We start from the raw sequence: 27,121 nt of genomic DNA, 5'->3' as shown, positions 1-27,121 counted from the left end.
GTGTGTGTGTGTGTGTGTGTGTGTGTGTGTGTGTGTGTGTGTGACTACTCGTCCTCAACATCCTGCCATTAGTCAAAAGTTAAAAAAAGACCAAACAATGGTTGAACAGAGGTTTGCTTTATTTATGGAGAAACACAGTTTGTCATTAAGACTTACATTTTGTTTGAGCCCACAGACTCAAATACTCTAGTATTTTTGTTCATTTTGATCTATAAAATCAATGCTTATTCCAGCCAGTGTGGATAACAATACTGCTGATCATCACAACACAAAACTTGCTGTACATTTCCCTTTTTTTGTCGTTTTATTTTGTATTCTTTTTACACCGTAGACACATTGTCTACTCAAACAAGAGACCTACATTTACTCCACGGAGGTGACCACTGCATTTCTCCACATCAGAAAACAACAAAGTCTGTGATTTATAAAGTTTGTGTGACTAAACCTGAGTATTACACTGAATTCTGTTTATGTACAGTCGAGTTAGGTGTGTGTGTGTCTGTGTGTGTGTACGCTTCGCCGTGGCATTTTGTACACCAGCAATTCTGAACGGTCGCGCGAAACCGCACGACGCTTTTGAACCATTTTTCAACAGATATGTTGTCACATCTGGAGTCACTTTGGTTTCGCTCTGTTCCCACAACAACTCAATCAGAACTTAATGAAACTGACAATATCATCCTTAAAGTCCTCAATAAAACAGGCCTCGGATGCAGAAATTACTAAATTACACTGTGAATAATTAAATAGTCAAACAAATCACGACTCAACACACCTGTGCTTTGTGAACATTAAGAGTTGCTCATTAAATCAACTGTCAAACATTTCAATAAACACCAACTTAAGAGCGTCGGAGTAGCGAACATTAAACACAAATCTCGGTTGGACATGGAAAATTCTGAATTAGTCCTTCAACCACCAGGCTAAAACCGGATTTGTGTTTTTCGCCTGGCTACTCCTAACTTCCTGTGTGGATTCACCGTCCTGTGTCCGTGTAAACACACAAGTCGTTCATCGACAGCATGTGCGCTAAAAACCATGAGACTATGTTTGACGAAGCCACCGAAGAATAACTTTGGCAAGTTTCATTAGGCAAAATATATCCAAAAATACTTAAGATTCCCATTAAAACGTTCATTCAGAAGAAGAAGATGCATGGGTTGCAACGCACAAATTATCTGAAGAAGTATATGAATAACCCAGGTGTTACATTTCTCTATATATACACACACACACGTGTAACTATCTACAGAGAGGACACGATGCTTACTGCTGTACACAGGGAATCTGTGCACTTTTAAGTGGCACATAAACGTCCCTGCAAAGTAACTACTGTACCCAGTAAGATTTAGTACATACCAGTGGGCTACTCCCAGTGACACATAGTGTCACAAACATTATGGCATTATTACCCCCCTCTCCCATTCATTTAAATAAAACTATTTTCATATTATACATTTCATATTTTATTACATTCAAGGTATAGATACAATTTGTATCAACAAGCAAAAGTCAATTCTAGACATTTGTGGCTTAGCTGTTTGCGGCACATTGAAACCAGAAGGAAGGGGTGCAACGTCACCAATGGTGCCTTAGAGTTCGAACCTCTGCATCAGGAACACTGGAAGTATTTTTTTCAGCAACAGAGAGAGGTTTACTTCAGCTGTGGGAGCAGTCCATTGCCCAGAAATCTCTGGAATACGCCTGTAAATATTCTCATCGCAAAAGATGTACTTTTGACTCAAATTTCCAGACTTTCAGTAGTTTTTTTTTATAGTACTTCAAAAATAAAATAGTAATGATGAGCACATTTCTTTTTTATCCGAGGTCTTACTTATTGAGTCTAATCTAGTACTAGTAAAACAAAGTCCAGGCTCTTTGAACAAAATGACAGAATTACCATGATTATCTCCATATATTCAAAATATTTTATAATTACTAAGTCATTTTCTGAATGGTAAATCATTGATCAGGTAAAATTACTCGTTTTTGATTTAATCCCTGCATTGCAATGTCTATTTTGCGTTTAAAAAGGAGTTTCAGTGCTTCGTTTAGCATAAGTCAAGGTTAGGAGGTGAATCTGGTTTTAGAACACAAATATTACTTTTGGAGAAATTTTTCAAAATCTTATCTATATGTCTGGATTTTTCTTATCTACGGACAAAAATGAAGTAATTTAGCTCAGGGTTTTAAATTGCAAAGTGCAAAATAAGTGGAGAAAAATCACTTAAAAAAGGAAAAAAGAAACTTTTTCACATAGAATTTGATCTTCATTTGAATTATCCACATGCACAACTAAAGCTACACCGCTGACTTCATGAAATTTTTACTTGCAAGGGACGTGTGATTTTTCTGTTCATGCTAAATAAAGCAGACACTTTACAATCAAGTACATTTTTTGTGGCTAATATCACTAAGCTCACCTTAACACACGTTTGGTAATTACTCCGAGTTCATCTGGGCAAAAGACTGTTCCAGTTTTCAGATTAGACAACAGCATTACTTTTTTTAAATCTTCATTTTAATACAAGTTTCCTGGGTTTCAGATTCACTTTTTTTGTCCAGATAATCCAGTAATCTCCAGGGGGAAAAGGATGGCACGCAAACCTTTAGCCAAATGCCAGAAACAACCTTGACAGCAGCCTTGCAATCTGATTGTTTCACATGTAGAAACATTTAGGCAGTTTGTTTCACCTTCTCATGAACAGACAGACGGCCTCAAGTGGCCTCGTCTTTTTTCATGAAAAAAACAAAGTCAGCAAAGCCCAAAAACGTCGTTTGGGCAGAACACATTCAACATTTTTTTCTTCTCTTTATGCGCTATGTCTGCTCATATACCACGGTTGTACCCAAAACATTAAAAATAAATCCATATTTTAAAGCACCACCGAGAGGCTCACACAGTTAGCGCTGTTAACGAGTAATACCACCACAATGCTGTTTTTCTTACCAACTGGGGATTTCTCATATTAAAGAACATAGCAATAATATATGACCTTCTTGAATCCAGAAAAATGAGTGGTATTTCCCTTTAAAAGCAGGCAAAGTGCGGCCCTGCTATGCGGTTTGGCTTTCACGGTGCAACTTCACTGACTTCTGTAGCTGCCTGTTTCACGGTTTGTCCTGAAGGGGGCAGCACAGCGGAGGCAGGTGCTCATTAAAATAAGGAGATGGGGACCTGCTGAATCGCTGACAAGATTTCTGGTCCGAACCTCGCCACTTTACTTCACATTTTGTGTTTCTGCCTCACATAAACAACTAAATAATCCCACTGAAGTTGCACAGCGTGAAAGCTCAACCCTATAGCTCGCTGTTCAGGATCTTAAGGTGCATAAAGAGAATATACAGAAAAGTACAAAGTTTTGCAATGCCATTGCTATATTGAACTGTACATAGCTAACTTTTGGGTTTTACTACATATTACATGTAGGATTTTTCACAAAATAAACCACTGCTAGATCAGAACACACTGTGGATGGTAACCAATGGTTTCTGGCATAAATAGACTTTAAATGGAAAATCTGAAAGCATCCTGAGAGCAATGTGCTGCAACGCACAGCCTTCCATACTACTTCTACTCTGGCTGCATGTATGCATGTGAAATGTGTTACTGTACACACGTGTGTATTCCAGCAGTCAAGCCTGCCACTAAAAGCCCTACAGGAAGTTCTGCCTCTAAATTTGCTTTATTGGCTTATAAGAAAACCCTTTTGCTTACAGTTTTGAAGACGTAGTCTACAAGATGTGACGATAATTACAGCCTTTACAGCCTCGTTACATCTGGAAAATGCAACGTCATAAAATCAGATGCAAACGTTAAACTGTGATGGCTGACACTGCTTCAGTGTGGCAGGTTTTAACAAATATCTACTGCATTTTCAGCAATCCTCTGCCTTAAAATTAATTCATCTTTTATAGCAGGAAAATAATCTCAAACTAAAAAAAAATGTTTTAATCCAAAAGTTAATTTAAAGTACTATCTGTCTATGTTCCACTGGGGTTAAAAAAAAAAAAAAAGTGACATGACACAGAAGCCAGTTTCGGTTAGCCATTCATCAAAATTGGAAACACAAGAGAACATACCATTCCACACAAAAAAAACAGCTACTTACCTACCTCTGCTGATAAAATATACTCTTTAAAGTCTACTTTAAAAAGTTGAGCCACAAAGCAGCAGCTTGTTCTGGACTTTCAGACTTTTCAGAGGAACAACTAAAATGTAAAACCAGACCCAAGTCACAAATCTCAAAAGCTCCCTAATCTATTGGTACAACATTTTCAGTCTGAGATTCTGTTACTGCAAAACTATTAATATCTTTTAAGGGGTTTTCCAACAAATGTGGAGGACGCCGTTTACCGCCGCGAGAAAAACTCCCTTCTCAAAGACTGAACACACTGACATGCACATAGGAAGCCAGGTTGGTTAAAAGATGAGCTTAAGGCATGAATTCATTACATGGACCATAATAAGCCACATTATATTGGTTTTCACAAAGCATAGATTCTTAACTTACATTAGTTTGCATACAATTAGCCATGTTTTTATCCCATCTAAAATTTGATACCTACTGAAACTAGATAGTGTCGTCGGCTTCTAAAACGTAAACTCAACCACGTCTAGGAGGGAAAATGTTACAAGTCATCTGCAAATCCTCAGGAGCGTTTATTGTTAGAGTGTGAGTGATTGGCTGCCCCTATAAACTGCGGACACATAAGTTTTCCACCGTAAACGCTTTACTTTCCACTGTATACTTTTTGAGCCCGGACTTCGTCAGAGAAACACCGTCCCACTACCTCAAGCGACACATCAAGGTTTAAAACTGTTACGGTTTCATAACCACTGAGATCTTCTTTCAAGCTGTGCTTACAGTTTACATTGAAAAAAACTAGAGTTCACTGGAGCATTTATTTCTACAGTTGGGAAAGGCTTTAAACGTGAAAACTGGAAAAAAATGGAAGGGAGGGAGGAAGCGGGAGAGGGATGGAGGAAAAAAATGAAGAAAAGAAGGAGACAAGAAAGAATACAAGGAAGGATTGAAAGAAGGAATGTAGAGTAAGGAACTAATGGTGGAGAGAAAAAAAAAGACAAAAACAATAAGAAAGGGAGGAAAGAAACATTGAAAAATGGAAGAACAGATACACAGAAGGATCGGAAGGGAGCATACAATATTTAAAAATGAGATAGATAAATAGAGTACGGAAATACAAATCATTTTTCCTGGGGTTTTTTTCGTACTAATCCAGACCTGGAAAATAGGAACCCCTGTCACTCGCCGTCGCGCTCTGCTTGTCAGCTGGCTGAAAGAAGGCTACTTGATTTTCCTTGGCTTACAACAAAGACAAATGTGCCTGTTTGAAAGTATTTTCTATCACGGTGTGAAAACTGAAAGAGTACATTGCCCAATTAAATCCGGAAATACACTTATTTTAATTGTGGCATGTTCTATGCATTTGTGGTGAAACTGGGGTCTCACTGCATTTCTCACACTGGCGCCTTCCTACCTGGAACAACTGAGTGAGTGTAAAAAGTGTGAAACTTAACCTGCTCCTGAAAACCCAACGGCGTCACAGAAAACTTGAAGTTGACAGAACTTCTGCTAGTTTGAACAAACATTTAGTGATGACTTTTACACTGAAAACAACCAGCACAAGCGATTCGACAGATTTATTCCTAGTCAAATCCTGAATGCTGCATATAATAAGGTCAGGAAAGGAACTTTGAAATCCTAAATACAGAACTATTTTTGATTATACTCCAATCGACCCTAAGAAACAAATTGCAATAATGCTAGTTCGTACCACTATAGAAATTCTGTTTATTTTTTTTATTTTTTTGGCATTTCCTAGCAGCTGATAAGTAACTTTAAAATAATGGCTTTCGTGAGATCATCTGTACATAAATATGTGCACGCATCTACAAGTCAAATCTCTGTTTGGCTTGCTTTGTGCACAGTCAAATCCTACCAAAATAGTAGCTTTTTTGAGAAAATATATCTCTTTAGATATTGTGATAGTGCTTTACATTTGAAAATTAGGAGGCTTTAATGACAACGTCCACTTGAACCAATCAGACAATGACTAAAGCGTGAGGTCATTCAGATATAAGGCCATAAAGTCATAGGTCATGCTGTGAGGTATATACCTACCTCCCTCTTACTTCATTTGAAAATAAATGCACAAAAATATATGTATATATATTTATATATCACAAGTACTATGTACAGCAGAGGCATTGCAACGCAAGACTATTTATAGTTCCACTGCACCAGAAACAAAACATGTTCACAGGGCCTGAGCAGCGTCTTCAGGAAAGCTACATGTGGACAAACACAGATGTGTCCTTGACGAGAGTCATTGCCAAACAAATTGTTGCCATGTGACCAGCAGGTTTAGGGTTAAACTAGCAAGCTAATTCATAAAATAATAATATATAGCGAGAGCATTTCAATTATTATTAAACCTAACTATTAGAGGGAGTTTAATACTTCTAAAAATGCTGGTTTCTTTTGCACACACAATAAGCCTCGATACGTACGGAGGTTTCTGCAATGCTTAGTCACAATTTGGTTTTTGTTACCTTCGAGGCCATTTTCAGTCAGCGAGCTAAACAAGCAATCCTTCATTTAGCCCTGTTAGCAGCGTAAGCAGAAGAGGCAACGCCAGGCCAATTAGAGAGGAAGCTATAGCTAAGGTAGCAAAGTTCAGGAAAGAGATGCAGCAACTGAGCTGTGTCACCTTTAGCAGCTTAAAATGCCTCAGAAGTACATCAGAGGATAACATGGCACTGCCATGAAAACAGAGTATCTTTGGCGAGTACAACTAACTTCACCATTTCTACAAAAGCAGCAGCTTTAATGTAGCTGTGTACTGACGAAAAGAAAGGAAAGGAATGTGTTCAACTTGTTGCTGTATTTTGAGAGCTGTGGAAATTTGACAAATTGTTTCTCAAGACTTTTCATTTTGTTGTTAAGAAGTTATATGCCAACACAAGGTTATGTAAAAGCAAATTTATTTGCAAATAAAAATGTGAACACTGTGGTGTGCATACTTATTCAGCCCCCTTAGTGAACAGAAGCATCTTTTACTGGAATTATAGCAATAAGTCTCTGTTAAAATTTTGCTTATTTTTTATTAAACTATCTCAAGTTTGTTCAGATATGAACAGCAAGTTATGCCACCCAATTTTAATGGAATTCAGATCTGGACTTTGACTGGACCTTTTCTAACACAAGAATATGCTTTGATATAAATCCTACCATTGCAGTTTTGGCTGGATGTTTAGATTGCTGTCCCTCTATCCACGTATTACCTTTTTACAGCTCCTAACCAGTTTTCTTGAAGGACTGCACCATCATTAGATTCATCCACCTTCCCTTCTCCCTCTGAAGAAAATGATGCTGTCACCATGGAGATGGTGTGTTCAGGGGAATGCTTTTAGACCTTTTTGACACATCTGAAGGCAACAGGTTGCACTGGATTTTATTTAGGGTTATTAGATTAAAAGAGACTAAAAACCTTTGCATATCACATAACTCTTCAATAAACACACTGAAGTTTCTGGTTGTAATGGGACATAATTTGGCAACGGTTAAGGCATATCACCACATTTATAGCTACCGAGTCTGTTTTAATGAGTACATTCAAATATAAGAAATGCTATGTGAATGTTTAAAAAAATTCAATACTTATTAAACGTATTAACACTCCGTTAGATATTCTCTAAAACTGAGCGACACTGAACAAATGTAGCTTTGCTGCTCCTGCTCAGGCGGTGTGAATGTGTTATGAATGAGTTCCTTAAAAAGAGTTCCACTTTTCATATCGGCTACACTACACTTCAGATAAAAAACATCTTCTACCATGAGTTTGTTTTTCTTTTTTACCGCCAATATATGCCATTTTTTCGTAGACCTATAATCTGATCCACACGATTTCCAACAATACAAGACAGAATAAGAAGCTCCTGAGAGCTGCACATGCAGCCACAGCGAATAAATGCCTAATCTCTGATCAAATTCCTCATTTACTCTAAACGCTGCTCAGTGGCATGACCTCAGTTTTGTAACGATCACAGCTGCGAGCTGCTGTGGATCTGTTAAATGAGGGTTCTTCTCCATGACCGAGTGGACGATGTACGCGGGGAAGATGTTGCAGAGGTTCCTGTATGTTTGGTACTGGTGATCTGGAATGACGTACCGCTCTTGGTGCTCGGCCGCGGACGGGTTCTCCCACGGCGAGTTCCAGATTTGCTCCATTTTGTCTGGCATGCTGCGGACCATCACCCGCTCGCAACACGGCATCAGGCTGTTACTGAGCGGATACGAGTGATATCCGTAGGACTCGTTGCCGCAGGGCAGCGGGTCCCAGCTCGCATGCTGCTCGCGGCACAGCGGCGGCCGCCTCTGCCTCATCGGGTTGCTGTCGTACAGCCGAGAGTCCGATATGCTGTCCATGCGCGTCATCCCTAGAGACCGCGTCGGCTGCGAGGACAATGGCGGCAGGACGTTCTGGGCGAGCGGGTAGTCTCCAGGACAGGAGGAGCGGGCTCCCACCGTGGCGTGCTGGATGTGAGGTGCGAGGTGCGCCCCGGACTGCTTGCGAGGACCTTGCTTAGGCTCCTCCTGTCCATAACTCTGGACTCTGGTGAGCGCGTCGTGGCGAAACCCGTGGGAGAAGGCCTGCATCCTCGCCTGCGCCGGAGCCTGCTGCTGCTGCCCCTTGATGCTCTCCTCCAGGCTGCTGTCCACGGAGCTCGGGTACAGCTCTCCGTAGGAGGAGAACGAGTCGCTGTTGGAGTGGCTGAGGCAGGACTCGGGGCAGTGGCTGGGGGTTCTCTGGTACACATGCTCGTGCTCCATGCTACAGAAACTGTCCACGTTGTGCATGCTGCTCATGCTCATGTTGGAAAAATCGCTGTGGAGCGAGTAGTATCCGTGGTCGCTGACCGAGTCATACTTGGGGAACTGTTCGCTGTACGTCACGGAGGCGCCGTGGCTGTTGGTGACTAAAATGGGGGGGTACTGTATGCTGGACATGTGCTCTAGAGAGTTGTGTGCAAACTGCAGAGAGCCTGGAACGGGGCTGCTGGCTGAGCGGGTGTTTAACGCCCCGGCTGCGTGGCTCTTGGCGGGCTGCATGGTGGGCACGCTGAGAGCAGACACGAGGGAAGGCACTGAATTCGTCTCGGACTTCCGGGCGACGGAGAGCGCCTCTACGGGTTCGCAGGCCACCGAGCGGATGCTGGGGTCGGACTGGCGTTTAGGCGCCACGCGTTTCGCTTCGGAGCCGACGTCCCCCTTAACGGCGGCTGGACCTGTACCACATTTAGCCAAAGCCCCTTCGCTCATTGTTTTTACCGCGGACAGTTTGGCGAAGGCTCGCAGCTCGTCGGCCACGGATCGCTGTGGTTGGTTCACACGCTCCGGATGGTAGTATTTGCACTTATGACCATACGTGCACTTTTTCCCTGGTTTAAAAAATAAAAAACAAAAACAAACAATCCATGTCAGCAACTTTAAACATTTAAGGCTTATGTGAGGATCTGGCGGTTTTAAACAGGAGCTCACCATAAGGGCAAGGCTGCTTTTTGTGCTCTGGAACCACAGGCCTCTTGCGGAGGAAGTTTTCTAAGCTCGGCCCATGTCTTCCCAGCGGATCATCAGGTGGCATAAATCTGTTACAAAGAGAACCATTAATTGTAACATTTCAACTAATTCAATGGGGAAAATTTGCCACAACATGAAATAAGTCATAATATCCAAATAACCAAAGATTACCATCCAGTGACCTGAAAGCTAAGGCTGTAGGTTCAGCATGGAGGAAATGCATTTTCCCGTTACAGATTTAGTTTACCTTTAGTTTGTTGTCACACTTGAATGTTTTAGATTAAAAAAAAATACAGCAGACAAAAAATCTGTATAAATACAAAATACAGATTTCTAATTAGTCTTTTACATGGCAGACTTTTCAGAATTGTTTCAATTTAGCAACATTGGAGAGCTTTAAAGCCTCCTTCAGTTTTTTTGAGCCATTTAAAGTTTAAGTTGAGCTTAAGTTCATAAACTGATGGCTCCACATTCACATTTAAGTGAAATGCTTTTTTACACCAATAAACATCTTTTAAATTAAATAATACATTTCTAACAAAGACCAATTCAACACAATTCATTACTTCAGTCATGCAGTGAAACAAGTCTAATGTTGCTTCTACCAAATTCTTACTTGTCATTGACAAATGAATACATCAGGAGGCGCTCTTCTATAAATTTTTTCCACTCTGGCTTCTCGTTTTGCAAGTCCCTGTAGTTGTCATTTGACACAATAATTCCATCAGAATCGTAAGCCAGCTTCACTATGAAGCGATCATCGTAGCACACCACTCTCCTGCCCTGGACTCTTCGAGACGGGGTAAAAACTAGGATCTTCTCTTTCTCCAGTTTGCGCAAGATTTCTTGATCTGAAAGACAAATTTATTGAAAATATTTAATAATAATAATAATAATAATAATAATAATAAAAAAAACTTAAGTCCTTGCAAAAGTATTTATACACATGGATATTTCCTTATTTTGACAGATTGCTAAGTGATACTTCAATGTAATCTATTGGAATTGTATATGCTAGACAAACACAAAGAGGCACAAAATGGAAGTGGAAAGAAAGTGGAAGAAAGACTATACAATGTTTATTACAATTAAAAATGTCATGGCAATTTGTATTCAGCCCCTTTCCTTTAAGGCCCCAAAATAAATAGTTAAGAGATAAAGTTCAGTTAAGTTGGAAAAACAACAAAACTCACGTTTAGAATGTTTTTTTTTCCCCCTCACTTTTATTCACTATTCAATAATTATTGCATTCGAAACCATGGCTGCAGAAGACCTAACCTGGGCCGGGCTTAACATTCCAGTAAGACTTGACCCAAAACATGAACCCAGATCTACAATGCAGTGATTTACATCAACTGTATCAGAAAAGCCCAGTTTAAGTTTAAACGTAAATCTAAACGAGGAACACACTCACTCGCAGATGTATTTACAGCAAAAGAATTTTGAAAATTTTCTGTTGGTCCAAAAATGCCAGAGCACTGAGGTTTGGTTGGACTGTAACCAAGTCTGAAGTTCAAGAAGTGTGAGGTGCTGTTTATGATTAACTTGTTATAATGGTTGTATTTCGCCTCCTAATCAAAGGGCCTTAACGTTCGGATGTTTTCCGTGATGTGGAAGAACAGCAGCTGCCTACAGAAACGTTGTATACCTGTGATGAGAGCGTCGGGTCTCGACTGCTCCTTCCTCCAAGCGGGGACAAACACAGTGATGTCTTTGTGTCCTTTCTCTCGAAACCACTCGACCGCCAGCTGGATACCGCGACAAGAGAAAACCTCCTTGTTCCCGTGGCTGGAAGAAGACAGCAACACTGAATGAAGTGGGATCACATCTATAAGAATAGATGCCGGTCAGATTGTCTGCATTACCTCATCGCCACGTTAGACCCATCGATGACGATGGGTCGAAGGTTATCGTACGTATCCACGGATTCTTCTTCTACTGAAACTTCCGGACTGACGGTTTCTTTCACACAGGGGGGCCGTGACGTTGACGGGGCGGCGGCGCTGCAGGGTTGAGCTTCGTGCTCCGCTTTATTCCCGAGGCGGACCAACTCGGCGAGAACGTCGTTGATGAGCGCCGTGGCCCCCAACTTGTTGAGCACCGTCTCCACCTGGTCTCCGGAGTAGCCCAGCTTCAAAGCAAACTCCATCTTGGTTTGGTACTCCCTTCCGCTGGCGGGCTTGAGGCCTGACGCGGCGCCGGCACTGCCGCCGCCGGAGTCGTCGTCGCGAAAGTCTTGCAGGGTGCTACTCTGGGAAAAGCTGGGCCGGTCGAGGCACGGAGAGCGGCAGAGCTGGCGGTGGGGTTTGGTGACGGCGAGGGGCTCCCTCTTCCTGCAGCTGCTGTTGCCCAGCTGAGCCCTGTGGGGCTGCCGCCGCCACTGGTGCTCCTCCGACTCGCTCTCGGAGCTGCTACCGTCCTCGGACTCGTCCGTGGCATGATGGGCCTCTCTTGAGTCAATGTTCTGCTCCCTGCATGGGCGTTTTTCCATTTTGAGCTTCTCCACCATGGACCATGCTGTCATCACGGCCGTCTCGGCGCCTCAGCTTTCCGCGCCATGCTTCCTCACCTCCGCCGCCGCCAAGGAATCATACTCGGTGTTGAGACTCGTTACGCAGGTCGAAATGGATGCTCTTCCCCTTTTCAGCAGACAAATTGAACTATGTAATCCTGTAAAAGAGCAAAACGCAAAGGGTCAGCATTGGCGATATGGATGTTTTCATGAAGTTGCCGTTTACTATCAAGACTATTTATTTTGCGTCAGATTAAAACGATGAAAAAAAAAAGATCTCATTTATTCTTTCAAACCCAATGTTACATTACAATGTCAATGCACAAATATAAATTATATATTCATATATACCACCAAATGCAACAAAAATACTACAGCAACGACTTTGCTCATGTTCCTGTTGAGCTTTTGGAGAATGTAAAATAACAATAAGCAGAAAAGTTTTACTGTCTCTTCAGCTGACTGCTGTTTAAAATGGAAAAACCCACAGGTCTGGTACAAAATGTGCTAATGCACCACAGAACAACTTGTGCTCTCCATGAGCACAAGAGCCTCACTGGTCTCACAAGCAATGTTTGAGCCAGTCACACATGAGGTGAGTGCACGAGTTAGAATAACCTGAAATCGTGTGGGCTGAGCAGCGTATCCCTGCGCCTCCAGCCCTCCGACAGACAATCGGAACTGAGTCGAATTCCACCGGGAGCGTGCGGGCTGCTTTTTAAGGTAAAGCAGTGCGGTTCTGCGGCGGAGCCTGCAGTGTACACCGTGCAGCACTGTTTTGCTTAAATACATTAAAAAACATTTAAAAACAAAAACACACAGATACTGATAAGCAAGCGTTTTATAGGAAGTGCTTTATTAAGAAGACACACTGGAACACACTTTCCTCTAGTCTTGCAGAGTACAGCGAGCTTCAAGCTTCAAGAGGCACAGCCCATGATGTGCGTTGCCTAGCAACACAGCCTTGTCATCAGCTAACTCCTTTTTACCAGTCACGACTAACACAAACACGGCTCATCATGTCTCTTTATACAGCCAGTAAATGCAGAACGCTTTCGGTTACTCCACAGTTCAAACGCAAAACATCCAGAGGCAGCAAACTTTGCAAAAACAAAAGCTGATAACACTGATTCTCTATCCGACCACTGAAAATAAGATATTTTGACTGCAGTAAATGCATGTTGTGCTATCACAATGCCATCCACTCAAAGAAATAATACACAGCGGTGTTGGGGGGGTAAGGGGGGCAGTCAAAAGCTAAATTAATGTCCTTATCTGTCTAAGTGGGCTTATGGGATCTGATTGCAACTTTTACGACGGCGGTGAAGGACGAGGCTATGGTCTGAATATCTAAACAGGAAGCTGAGAGGAAGGTGGCCGAGCCATTCGCTGTGGAACTTGGAGAACCGGTGGCAGATACGGTGAAACAGCTCACACTGCCTACTTTCACTTGAGTCATTTTATGACCGTGTCGACGCATGTTCAAAGTAGCAGAGCTCTTTCAAATCCTCTCCCTTCCACCTCCGGATTCACAGTCTTCGTCTCAGCAAGGCCTCTGGACCATCTCTGCATACGCATCATCTCATGTTTCATAGCAACAAGTTGGAGCAGGACAACGAGGACGTTTTTTTTTTGTTTTGCTTTTTTTCCGCCAGCACCAAGTACAGATGAACTAGATTGATTTTCCTCCGACGGATTCTGAAATCATTACTTGGAAATTTTCTAAAGTTACTTCCAGATAAGCGGCACATTATCAGCACTCTGGCTTCTGTATCAATTCGGATCAGTTTCGCTTTCAGTTCTTTTGCTGCTTTATGCAGAAATGCTGCAACTCGTCCCGAGAAAACGCTTTCCTAGAGCAGAAAACTGCCTGTAAGCAAAGTGAAGGGTGAGAAAAGAGAGCGACAAACAGCTTGACAATAATGTGGCAGTAAACACAGAGGAAAAGTCAATATTGCAATAGGCTAGATGTTTACCTGCTTAAAAGTCCATTAGCACAACCACATTCCTGGACACAACACAAAAAGGAGGACAGCTTTTCACTTCTAAATAAACAAAAATGTAAAACTATAACGTCTTTGTGATAGTGGATTTTTCTCATTCGGAAGCATCAACAAAAGAAAAATCTCTTCCAGGGCATGCAGCCAAGCGAAATATTATGATCCCATTACTGTTTTGGCTTTGATCAGATGATGGCACTATGCTCCCATCATCTGACTCATTGGACCAGTGACATTTCTGCTGCTGGGTCAGGAGGAACAGCTGATTGCCACCTTAGCATTGTTCCCCTAAATCTCACTGATGGACCAACCTGCTCGTTTATACACACACACACACACACACACACACACACACACCAAATAAATAACCTAACCTGGAAAATATCTGCTTACAAACAAGTCAAAACAGCACCTGGAAAAAAAAAAAAAAAAAAAGAGTACAATGGCCATCATTTTGAAAAAAATACAATCATAAAAGAATAACTTTTGGGGGGTTTAAATAGTTTATTACACCAGATATGACTACTATAACACTTGATAATTGCTCTAGCAAAGCAGAAATTTGCAAATGCTCTATCCATTTCTATGGAAAATACACAAGATAGAAACATAAGTGTTTGTCAATATTTGGTCTGCTCTTCCAAGTACAGAAGAAGTTATATATATTTTTTTATTCTAAAAACTGCAACAGAAAATAAAAAAAAAAGTTCAGCAGGTTCTTTGATAGTGGTTTTAAATTTGACTCCAACAGAAAATAAAATAAAGGTATGATGAGATTATCTCCATTTATACCTCAATATGTCCCCAATTTTTCATCTCATACTTCATAAGTGTACAACAGTGCAATGGAGAACATGCTGCTGGTTGTAGATTGAAACAAGAGGGGAATAACAGGAATAACCAGTTTCGATTTCCCTGGGTATTTCTTAGCATGAACTTGATCATGCAAACTTAACCCACTTATAATACTAAAAAAATAAACACTAGACATTTACTTCTTTAAAAAATATCCAAAAACATAAAGTTGTAAGAACAGACGAACCTAAATATAAGTTTTCTGAAAACGTTGACCGACTTTTACCTCTATTCATACACTAAACCCACTGACAAAGTCTCTCCTGGATCATTTTACCGAGTATTGAGGTCAATAATGCTGCACAGTGCATGCAGTCCAACAAGTTGACACGACAACACGAGAAAAAAAAAAGCATCTTGAGTGTAGACAACCTAAATAGGGGAAAGTTAAACGACGTGACAGCGGGTGAGGAATTATATTTATGCCACTTTTTGAACGACTGTTCAGAGTTCCGTACAGAACATTCCCTTAAAGCCTAAATTTAAGCAAAAATCCCCGCTTTGACACCCGCAGGCCCGGGTTGCGGTTAGCACACGATGCTATTCAAACATTCTAATATCACTGAGCTAACCTCAAACAACACAGCCAACGTTTCAGCAATACACATCTACCAGCTCAATGCGAGTTAACCTGTTGGGAAATGACTAGAAATTGATCCAATTAACGGTCGACATGAGTTACTACTATTCGGTCAGGCAACCCCCGGTATCTCAAGTTAACGGTATCGAAGCTATGCAACGCTGCTTAGCTAACGTCCCCTCTATTAGCCAACTTAGGGCAATCATAGGCTACCTTTAACGCCTCGATGCTAAAGCTGGTTAGCATCAGCTGCTGAGCATCTGCTAACAATTTAGCCGGATTACTACCCGTAACTTGAAATAAAGTTGACATTCATTTAATAATTAAGACGACGGCAAAGCAACAGCAACACATCACGACTCTCCTCACAGTGCGCACATACCTCGCTGCCATGGTTGGCTTCAGACGGCGCTCATCCTCTTCATCATCTCCTCTCACCTTGTTGCTGTCATCCTCCTCGCTTCTAACAGTTCTGTTTTGCTGCCATTGGCGCTGTCGCAGTTAGCTCGGGGTTGCCAGATAACGCGAGGGAAACAAGTAAATGGCACCGGGCTGAAAATAGCGTCGCTAACTTTGCTTTCTTTCTCTACCTGAATTTAGACGGTCGCTCCTCTTAGTTTGTGCGCTGAAAGACAAACTTACCCCTCGAAAATAAGAGCTGCGGCAAATCCATAAAGTTTTTCTCACGCTTAAAATGTATGTAAAAGTAAATACTGAATTTAAGATGTTATATCTTTATAAGCTGCGCTTGAGTGGTTCTGCAGTCGTATAAAACCTGAATAGACAGGCAAAATAGCTCATTTTACAAGGAGATTATGTAAATACTGCACATGGCACACAGGCCCCTCTGTCTTTATCCTTGTTTTATTCTGATGAAGCGGAACAACTCCCACTGTGTTTTAAAGTCCCTGTAATGAGCCAAAGTGCTGGATTGACCAGAAATTGGATGAAACAAATTTCAACTAATTAGTTTCCCAACCTGTTGCTCAACACTGCTGACCAACTAGCTGAAAAAAGGCAACACTTTCCCCTCTTTCAAATGATAAATTCAACTTTTTGAGAGTAAAGTACAGATTTGTGGTACAAAACTGAGCAGTAGACCTGATTTCAACATTGAAGGAACACAGATAAATTAGTGGTAGGCAGAAGTGGTCTAAGTTTTGACTTTCTCAGGTGTATGGTACATAAGAATAAATATATAATATTATACATAAGTATAAATATTCTAAAACTAATATTTTTGTTCAAGGCATCATACCAGCCCACTCTGAAAAGACTCCCTATCAACAGTCGGAATCATATGTGAAAGATAACTTTTACCTTTTTAAAACTGAGAACATCATTTAGCAGGTGTTTTAAACAACAGCCTTTACGTCAAAATATGCTTTTACACACCGACTTGTTGGAACACATTCATGCCAGAGTGTAGCATTTTTCCTGGCTGTGGAGCACAGAGCAACACAGCGCTGCCCCTCCCTCACATGCTGCTCTAAAAGCTGGCCACCTCACTAAAAGTAGGCTGCTACACTTTTCCCTCGTTTGCAAAATAAATGAATAAATAAAAATGAATGTTTGACAAGATTTCCTGTTGAGAAAAAAATAACAGGGTCCTTGTATGGAAATTACAGGAGTGCCACCAATCACTCCTATTACAGCAACTCTGTTTCAAGTAGGAATAGGGAAATAATATGAACAAATCAGCTAAAGCTACACATTTTTGTTAATAAATCCATGATATTTTAATTCATATAGTCTTGTGGGAATCTCATTCAGAGCCAAGCCTAACAAAGTCACATTTGCAGTGCAGGTAGCTTTCTATTTGCACAAACTTTTAGGTGTTTGAACCTGAAAATATGAACTTCTCTCAACTGGTGGTGTGAATATGTGTGGTTAAAATAGTTTTCACAGTCAAGGCACACTTTCAACCACAGACTTGGTGAACTGATTGCTGGTGAACTGGAAAAAAAAAGAGGAAAAAACAAAACTAGAGCTAAACTGTTGTCGTGTTTATTCTTATGTAAGGCAGTATTCTATTCAGACAAATTGTAACAGATTTTCAGACAGATAATGCAACTCGATAAAAAAGGAAAAAAAGAGTTGGAGAACTCAAAATACAGTATTGACAATTTGAAACAATTATGTCCACATTACAATCTACAAATAGTTGAAAATATAAATACAAATACATTGTTTCTGAAAATGCTGTTAAAAACATTGTTTCACAAGAAAATGACACAAGGTGAAACCAGCTTTCTTTAAAAATATGATTTCAAATTCAAACAAAACACTACTTGTTGATTCAGCACACTTGAATTCAATGACTGAGTGCATGTTTTTAGCTAGTATACGAAGTTTATCCAAATAAACGATAGGAGGAAGGGAAAAAAAAGCACAAAATGGTGGTTTTGGCCATTTCCAGGCCTGTAGCAAGCACAGTAAACATGTTTTCAACTTCACTTTTATTTAACTGCTTCTCTTTAGTATCTCTTAGATAAATATTATTTAGTCTTTTCCCCATTTGCATGAGAAATGAGCTAAACAAATACAGTAGTTTTGCCTTGCAAAGTTTACTACATGTAAATGAAATGTGACAGCTAAAGTTAAAACCCTATCACCATCGTTAACTAGAACCATCTGTATGTTCCCTACACTTATTTATGGGAGATAAATTAGCCAACAGGCACTTTTCTTTTTTTTTTTTTTTAGTTCCACTCAATGTATTTTAAATCTGTGACAAAACGTGTCTCTGTTTAAGAAAACTAAATTCAAGGCATTTGATATTTCTCTTTATGAATTGATAAACTGCTGTTTTTTTCCCTTATAACTAATCTGATGTGAGAATAAATCTATAGAGCTCAAAACAGACCTCACTACTGCAAGAGTGACTGTAAGCATGAACATGATCAGACATTTAAAGCAAAAGCATTCATTGCTGAAAGGCAGCAGTGGAAAAAGGAAGCCGCTGCACAATAAAACCCAGGCCGATGAGTGGCGATAATACAGAACAGAGTGTGAGATTTAGTGTTGAGACCTGAATGTCTACAACATTCCAGTTAAATTCAGTAGCTTAACGAGATGACAGTGTTGGCATTTTCACTGTAAATTACACAACCACCTCCTCAAACCCTTTCAGTCAGCATCTAAGAAAGTCGTGTGCAAACATACAAGGAGCAATGCTTTTTCTTTTTTTTTTTTTTTAAATTTGGACTTCAGGGCATTTTATTTAATGCAGCAGGTCGTTATCTTTCTTATAGCACATGTCTGAATTGCTTTAAACATTTATATTACCTCCTGTCCATCACAGTGAGTCAAACTGTTCAAAACAATCAGCTGTACAAGACAAAATGAGATACAAATGCTACTTTGGATAAACACAAAAGCCGGTCTGAGTTAGTTTGCCCCTTCGCCAGGTCATATCAATAAGCTGCCAGTTTGTCCCATAGCCTTATTGTCCTATTTTTAACTTTCTATCATACTTTATTTCTATTAACTCTAGTTCTGATCTCTGTTTTGGTCAGTAAACACAAATTATCAGTGAATTGTGTCCCTATGCAGAGATAGTCAGCAGAAACAGGATGCAGGTTTTACAGAAAACTCTACAGAAACATTTGAGCAGACTGCCAAAAAAAAGATAATGATAACATGTTCAGGTAAAGTGTGGTTAGAACATGATGACAGCTCTCTAAATAAGATCTTTTTATCTCACAGAAACTCAAAATACTACTGAAACAAGCGAAAAATAAAAATTAGTAAAAAGGAGCGCTTGGAAAATCATGGCTGATATGGGGAATTAGGTGGAAAACAGTCCTATGCTACTGGCTACTGTTACTCTGGTAATTGTTACAAAATAGAGCATGTATTTAAGTTCATATAAGAAGAGTGTAGAAATAAGGGTCTTATATATATATATATATATATATATATATATATATATATATATAAAAGTATATAAAGCCTATGACTCAATGCCACACACTTGGATCATTGAATGCTTAGAGATGTACAACATCAATAGGACTCTAAGAGCCTTCATTGCAAACTCGATGGGGCTGTGGAAAACCACCCTTGAAGCCAACTGCAAACCACTTGCACAAGTGTCCATCAAATGTGGCATATACCAAGGAGATGCTCTGTCCCCACTGCTGTTCTGCATAGGCCTGAACCCCCTCAGCCAAATCATCAACAAGACTGGCTACGGATACCGACTTAAGAATGGGGCCACAATCAGTCACCTCCTCTACATGGATGACATCAAGCTGTACGCCAAGAGCGAGCGAGACATCGACTCACTGATCCACACCACCAGGATCTACAGCACTGACATTGGGATGTCATTCGGACTAGGTATCACTCCCAGAAGGAACAATAGCAGACATTGAGGACAGTTACAAGTACCTGGGAATACCACAAGCAAATGGCAACCTCGATGAGGTCACAAGGAAAGGAGCCACAGCCAAATACCTCCAACGAATAAGGCAAGTCCTGAGAAGCCAGCTCAATGGCAAGAACAAGATCCATGCAATAAACAGCTATGCTATGATTTCCCCCCGCCCCCAAATTCAAGACGCAAGTATACATTTTCTTACTGGTGCACAAAATGAGCCGTGCATGAACATCACCTTGCTCAAAGAACAAAACCAACACAGTGCCTGAACTCGCAACAAATTACGGTATTACTGTATTCTGGCCCCCCCCCCACCCACAATTTCAGCCACATAAAAGAATGTCAGCCCCCAAAAATATATATTTTTACTATTTTACTAATTAAAAATAAATTAAATTTATTTTTTAAGAATTTAAAATTTTTTAATAACTTAATTTTTTTTTTTTTTATTTTAAATTTGTTTTTTGTCGTTTTGAATCCACAAAATACATTTTTGGGGCCAGAATAAAGCATTGCTCAACTTGGCATTGCATAACATGTGGCTAGGATGCTGACTCCCATTCCGTTCCGTGATACACGTGACTCCATGTTGCACATATTCGTCTGACCACTTTCTGTTTTTGCTCAACATATTTAGCATGGATTAAAATATTAAGAAAGAAACCACACGACGTACATCTACGACAGCCGTTGACTACTGCGGGCACTAAATTCCCCGCAGCACTGACTGACCAAGCAATGTAACGTGATCCTCTGCAGCAAGTGATGGCGTGTCATCATGACTTTACACAAGTGTGTCTTTACCTCCGCGGCAGAGGCTTCGCCGAACCCCTGAGACCGACTCTCCCAGGTTAGAACCCAGGTCTGGAAACCACTGTTTTAGACTGTTGGTACGTTTTACAACAATAATGGTTGTAAAATATGGAACTCATGAAAAATAGGAAAAAGTAAAGAGAATAAAAGAAAACGAAACAGACTTAATAAGGAATTACTACTTGACTTATTAGAATTCTCCAATTAAACCAAATTAACCCTGCTGGTACATATTTTTTGTGGAGTCATATGAACCACAGAAAATGACTTTACATTACTATTGATAGTTGATAAAAGGTCTCTCCTGACTGATATGATGGTTTGTCCAAAACATTCCAGAGCAAACAGCAACATTTTGTATTTAAATAAGTTCCAGACATCCAAAACCACAAAGATATGATTTGGCGAAGGGGTGAAATGACCAGCGCCCTATTAAAACACTCTATGGCACATTTATATGCGATTCACACTCAATTACAGGTGGCCTCAGGGTGATTATTGCAGGTCACAGGGGTCACCCCATCACCCTTTGCTTCACTAAAGATAACAGTTTTTTCCTTAACTGAGGGAGAGTTGAGGGGACTTCTAGTGTGAGATGGAACCTCCCTTCCTGCTAGGGCTCTGCCTTTACTGCCCTGACTGTGAGAGTGTAAATTAGCAGGACTCTGGCAGAAAACATCATCAGATTCCTCATCCTTCATCCCAAAGGTGCTATGAGGAAGACAGCAATCTGATCGCAAAGGAAGATGACACTGCCTACTGTAGAGTTCTGGATTCTGTGAAACTAAATCGCAACTTAGGCCGTCCGACACAGAGCAAAAATACTGTGGTTGCTTGTTGACTTGACCGAGACTCTGGACATTTTCAGCAATTTCATCTGTCACAGTTACTTCTGATTTCTTCTGCCATGAAAGGCTCATAACATCGTTACAGTCTCTGACCTCTGAGGCAGACAGGACTATTTTCTTTCTATAATATGGTGAACAGTTCCTCTCAGAGTCCTGCTCTGAGGACACAGCAGGTCTGTTTTCTCTGTACGTTTCAGGCAACTCAAGGCTATCCGTATCCAAAGATCTGCTCCTCCTGTCCAGGGACAGTGGATTCGATGTGGGCTGGCTGACCCTTGTTAGACCCAAATGCCGCGGGAGACTAGCAACAGCCCATGTTTTGCTGATCAGATTCTGTTCATACAGGTCCAACATTTGATAGTCGCATTCAGCAAATGCGTCTTTTTGCAGGTAGCTTTCTTCAAACTCCTGATAAGGCGATGAAACATCCTCCTCCAACTCCATGTGGATCTGCTCGTCGTACTCCCCCTCGTTGCGAAGGTCTACAACATCAAATGTGACAATCGTTGGTAAGGCCTCCATGTTTGAAGTGAAGGCGGAGCTCCTTTCCAAGTCGTCCACCTCACTACCCAGCTTGCAGAGCAACTGAGTGTGTTTTGTGTAATCCACAAGTGCTTGTGAGAAACACACAGTCTGCCCATCCTCTATGTAGCTGTTGCATTCTTCAGACTGAGAATTGATATTTTTGTACGGTAGCGCCACAGGCTTGTTTTCTTCAATATGCTCCTCTTTGGGTTCACAGAAGGTCTCAAAGTCTGGGTCCGATGCGCTTCCAAACGATAAACCACTGCATCTTTTCTCGCGTTCTGCATTTATGGGTTTTGTTCTTTTGTCGGCAGAAGCAAGCATCGTCTCTTTTTCATCAAAAATCTTGGCTTTGAGATTGTTCGTGTTGACTAATATTTGCGGTTTTAAATTCAAATTACAGTTTTCATTCGCTCCGATATCCTGATTTTTACTGAATGAACTTGACATCGCAAGAAAATCATCTTTGTACAGATCAGCACTTATTTGTAAGTGACTCATTTCTAGGACAAAGGCAGGATCTGTTGAGTTGACTGACTCCGTTAAGTAGTCACCGTGTTTTGAACTGGGAAGTTGGGATTTGTTTTCATAATGAGGGCTGATGAGACTCTCATCAGGTGCAAAAAGTTCATAGAGGGCATCCCCACTGTAACTATCCCTGGGTAATCTGCCAGACCTTTTTTCTTGCCCTTCGTCCGGCCCTGGCGTGGTGGAATCATAATATCCCTCATCGCTATTAGGGCCTGACTCCTGATGCTCGCTTTCAGGGGTTAGAACATCAGCTATGGATGACGTGTCCATCGATCCAGCCTGCTGCGTGCTGCTGCTGTTGTTCAGTGCATCTGCATTGTGCAAACTTGTCAACTCAGCGGTCATCTCTGTCTGGTCCGGATCACAGCTGTAGCAGACAACCTCTGATGTGTTGCTTCCCCAGAAATCCTGAAGACATGTTCCATCCAGATCTTCTGGAGAGGCCATCTCTTCGCCGCCACCCTGGTAGGTGAGATAACAAGAGGCCCTCTTCCCTCCATTTCTGCTCCTCTCTCCAGACACCGTGCTCTCCGTGATGCTGTCATCCTCTTGATCTGCGATGATGTCCCCACAACCTGTGAGGGAATCAAAGCTCTTCAATGATGAAACTTCTCCAAAAATTAGGTTCAGCTGATCCGACGAACCGGCAGGTGTTTCGGACGCCGTCTGAAGTTTCAGACAAGGTTCGCTGGAACGTCTGGAACTGTTGTCGTAACCACCAGAAGGTACTGCCTTTAAATTAGAGTCCTTGTGTTTGTCATCAGACAGCTGAGGCTCAGACTTTGGGCATTCTTTCTCCATGCTGCTCTCCTTTGCTTTTGCATCTGCACGACTACATTCAAGACCAATGGAAATGTCACACAGATCCTCTACAAACTCAGGCACGTCGTGATCACATTCTAGGAACTCTGTGGCACTGCGGTTTGTGTTGCGTTGGACAACAGGCACCTCTTTCTTGCATTGAGGAGAAGACACAGTATTAGCTTCACTTGTATCATTATTTCTCTGGCTTCTGTGATGCCTAAAACTCTGAAAAAGACTCCTTAAGCCTTTTCTCTGTCGACCAAGGGTCAGTGACTTCTGGTCAGGGGTTGGGTGATTACATTCCCCTTGACAGCCACTGTGGAGATCTCCAGCTGCATCCCTGTGGCTGTGGTACTCAAAGTCTCCAGAAGAGACATAACCACTCCTGAGAGCGTTGTCATCGCTGACCTTACAAAGCCCATCGTGTGTCCTGCTTTTGCCAATTCCTTTCTTAGAGGGCCACTTGTTCTGATTTTTGTTCCTCCCTCCAAAGAAACTCGGTAGAATACAGATACTTTTACGAACACCGAAAAATGTCAAGGCAGTCCTCTTGAATTTTCCCGCTTTTTGAGACTTTGCAGTTTCGTGGACTGGATCTGACGGGAGCTCTTCCGTGATACCATCAGGCTCAGTTGGCAAAGGCTGACTGGCAGCAGGAGGTGAATCCTTGCTGTCACTTGGTAGGTCCTCCACCTTGCGAGAACTCATGGTTGCGTCCTTCAGAAAGAGGAGTGTTTGACAGAAGTCATAACAGGTTAAACATCAGCTGATTTCCTCCATCTGAGCCCTGTATGCAGAAAATCAGAACCAAAATCAGAGCTCATGTTACACTAGAATTTAACTGTAAGAGGAAAATGTCAAGAACATGATAGGATACAGTCAAGTAGATGCGAAGGTTGGCCACCAGTGGGGCTGGGACATTATAGAAAGTGGATACAATAATGAAGAAGGAACAATGCTTTCAGTATACACTAATGTAAAACAACATCCAACCCATGACAAAACTGGTTTAATTTTCATTTGCTTCTTTTGACTTTTCATATCTCTGCTGCTAGCACCCTCTGCTTTTCTGTCTTGCTGCTTTATAACTGATTCCCCCCCATAAAATAGTAATTTGAAAGCATCACTAAAGAAGAGAACTTTTGAAAACAAAAGACAATGAAGAGTGTAGAGGAAACGGTTTGGGCCCTGTTCCTTACATAGTTTCCAGTGAAGAGAAGTTCACTGATTGTTTTTTAAGGGAGGGGATGCATTCCAAAAAAAAAACGGCTTATCTCAAGTTACAGAAAAGGGCATGTCTAAAATGACATAAATAGGCTTTTAGTGTGTCTGCAAGTCGGTCAGACATTCTCAATATGGAACAACTAGATGGTGCATGAACTGTTTTCATTCATTTTCAACTTTATCATTTGCTACATTGAAGAGTAGTTTATTAGTAGTTTGAATAATATGTGTCACATTTTTTGTTTTACCTTCTTAAATACCTGTACAAACAGATCATAATTCATTTGAATTTCAAGTTTTGAGAAAAGCTAAAAAAAATAAAACCTTTTAAAGTCAAAATTTGTACAATGTAATGTCCTTTTAATCATGCCTATTAAGTGTGGCCAATAGGTATGACAAAATAAAGACTTTTTTCCAAATTTTATATGTTTGGTCACTAATTTCTGTATGTAAATTAATAGAACATGCAGAAACTGTGACTCTTTTGGGAAAATTAGAAAAATTCTAGACAGAATATATCCAAGATGCATATAATTAAAATGAAGCTGAGGCATTTTCAGTGCTAGTGTGAACACCAAGGGGATATGAGGCTACCAAAAACGCTACTATTCTGCAGAATAAGTAGATATAAAATTGAATAAGCCTCTACCAAATTAATTTAAAACAAAACCTAGTAAAAGATAGCTATTGATTGTTTTCTCCTTTTTTTCAATTATGTTCATAATTTCTATACGGTTTACCCAACTCCAGAGATCGGACATTAGTCACAGTGTCTATCATCAAATGTATTCAGCAATAAAGAAAAGCTGCTAGTCCACCTATTTACACTACTTTGATTTATTATACGTCATATCTTAAGAACATTTTGAAATTCAAATTCATACGATTTTTTGTTACAATATTTAAGTTTTAAAGGAAAGCTAATATACTTTTAAATTCAATTAAAGTTTGTAAAATATAATGTACCTTAATGGTGAACAGATGACGAAATACACCCAATTGTAAGAAAGTGGTAAGTAAATAAAACTCTGTTTCGAGTTAAATAAATAAATAAAATAAATGCGCAACATATCCTACCTATATGCTTCCAATACACTAAATGCGTAAATGCAATATTTTACGCGGTTCCCCTTATAAATAATCTGGGGGTTTAGCCACAGCGTGAATACATGCAGCAGGTAATAAAAAGCAACAGGCGATATGTTCAAATGTAGCAGCTGAATTTTACCAAAGTCTTGCGTTATAAAGGTGAGTCGACGTCCACAATTTTTGTAAACGGAACAAAGAACCACAGTCAGCTATAAAAGGCAGCAAAACAAAAGCACAAAGCTAACAGACCTACAGTGAAGTAAGCAAACTTACCGTATAATCAAGTGCGGTCGCACGGGTCAGGTAATGGTTTTAGGTGTCGGGTATGTGTTTCAGTGTCTCATTTCTGTGAAGGCTAACTTGGCTTTAACTTCTGTACACTACCTGGTCTGAGGTTTAGCCAGGCCTCGCAGCAGCTTTACCAGCAAAAGGCTTCAGTTGGTCCAAGCTGCATTTAGCTAGCTGTGGTGCTTGCTAACAACGTTGAGGACACTCACCGCCCCCCATCCCGAGTGTCCCCTCTTCGGTTTCTGGCTGTGATGCGAGTCTGTAACAGCTGCTGTTGCTGGCGGTGCCGCTAGCCTCTTTAACTCTACCAAACCTGAATTGAGGGCAAAATGCAGATCAGCCGTAACCGCGAATCGACACCAGGGTCTGACTCAGCCAAGCACGCTAAATTCTCCTGCTGGGTCAAATTAAACACACACAAGTGAAATCCTGCATGGTGACTTCCTCCCGACTTCAGTGATTTTTTTTTTCTCCAAAAATCTCCTTTCCTGGCTCTCCATTCCACAGCGCATGTCAATGACGCAACATTCTTGTAACCATGGGAACGCATAGTGCTATAAAAATAAAAAGACCAATGAGACAAGATGAGCCCTCAAAAATATAAATAAATATATAAAGGCAGCACCCACTTTTCTTTTTTTTTACTAAAAAAAGTTGTTTTATACCTGTACAAAAAAATATGTATTTCCAGCCTACTTAGATTTCATGTTTTTGAGTGTGTTGTGCAGATTATTAGCTTGAAAATACCAGTCTTTCATTTGACTTTGCATAACTAAGGTTATCAACAAACAAAAAACAACAAAAGCAAGTTATAATGTGAACCTTGCAGATTGGAGATGGGCTGAAAGTAGCCAAAAATGGACTGCCAAAGAGTTACATGAAGGCCTTCCAAATAAATAAATCAAGTGGCTCCACAGAAAGCTCATCATAAATCCAAGCCCACTCTCTGAGCAAAACCCCTTATGATTCCCACAAACATATTTTGACTGGGAATTATGCTGCAGGAGTACCTGGAAAAGTTTCAAGCCAGTTCATGCCATTTATAGAACACAAGCACGTAGAC

At 40.8% G+C, this 27,121-nt stretch overlaps 2 protein-coding genes across 4 annotated transcripts; both read right to left on the bottom strand.

The window, feature by feature from the left end:
- Positions 1-101: 101 nt before the first annotated feature.
- On the bottom strand, positions 102-16,438 carry zc3h12b (zinc finger CCCH-type containing 12B). 3 transcript variants are annotated; one of them, XM_015045802.1, is made up of 7 exons: positions 15,935-16,438; positions 14,094-14,125; positions 11,471-12,275; positions 11,254-11,393; positions 10,222-10,456; positions 9,567-9,673; positions 102-9,466 (listed from the first exon to the last, which is right to left on the bottom strand). In XM_015045802.1, the coding sequence occupies exons 3-7, from the start codon at positions 12,127-12,129 to the stop codon at positions 8,040-8,042; spliced, it is 2,568 nt and encodes an 855-aa protein (XP_014901288.1). In that variant the 5' UTR covers positions 12,130-12,275; positions 14,094-14,125; positions 15,935-16,438; the 3' UTR covers positions 102-8,039. The 3 variants fall into 3 exon arrangements, with proteins under 3 accessions (XP_014901288.1, XP_014901287.1, XP_014901289.1); XM_015045801.1 differs by lacking the exon at positions 14,094-14,125; XM_015045803.1 differs by lacking the exons at positions 14,094-14,125; positions 15,935-16,438 and adding an exon at positions 12,736-12,805.
- A 3,924-nt stretch (positions 16,439-20,362) lies between these two features.
- Positions 20,363-26,571, bottom strand: amer1 (APC membrane recruitment protein 1). The gene is made up of 2 exons (XM_015045800.1): positions 26,044-26,571; positions 20,363-24,244 (listed from the first exon to the last, which is right to left on the bottom strand). The coding sequence occupies exon 2, from the start codon at positions 24,163-24,165 to the stop codon at positions 21,220-21,222; it is 2,946 nt and encodes a 981-aa protein (XP_014901286.1). The 5' UTR covers positions 24,166-24,244; positions 26,044-26,571; the 3' UTR covers positions 20,363-21,219.
- Positions 26,572-27,121: the final 550 nt, after the last annotated feature.

Source organism: Poecilia latipinna, unplaced genomic scaffold, assembly GCF_001443285.1.
Source record: "Poecilia latipinna isolate Pla-1442-1.1 unplaced genomic scaffold, P_latipinna-1.0 Scaffold745, whole genome shotgun sequence".
Taxonomy (NCBI): domain Eukaryota; kingdom Metazoa; phylum Chordata; class Actinopteri; order Cyprinodontiformes; family Poeciliidae; genus Poecilia; species Poecilia latipinna.
The sequence above is the reverse complement of the archived record's forward strand: the minus strand, read 5'-3'. Positions and strand labels throughout refer to the sequence as shown.

What these genes read in the sequence shown, in the direction of transcription:
- zc3h12b (XM_015045802.1), bottom strand. Translation starts at nt 12,129, where the DNA reads ATGACAGCATGGTCCATGGTGGAGAAGCTCAAAATGGAAAAACGCCCA. An exon ending in TATTCATTTGTCAATGACAA is followed by an intron (nt 9,674 to 10,221) that starts GTAAGAATTTGG and finishes TCTTTGTAACAG; the next exon opens with ATTTATGCCACCTGATGATC. An exon ending in AAAGCAGCCTTGCCCTTATG is followed by an intron (nt 9,467 to 9,566) that starts GTGAGCTCCTGT and finishes TTTTTAAACCAG; the next exon opens with GGAAAAAGTGCACGTATGGT.
- amer1 (XM_015045800.1), bottom strand. Translation starts at nt 24,165, where the DNA reads ATGAGTTCTCGCAAGGTGGAGGACCTACCAAGTGACAGCAAGGATTCA.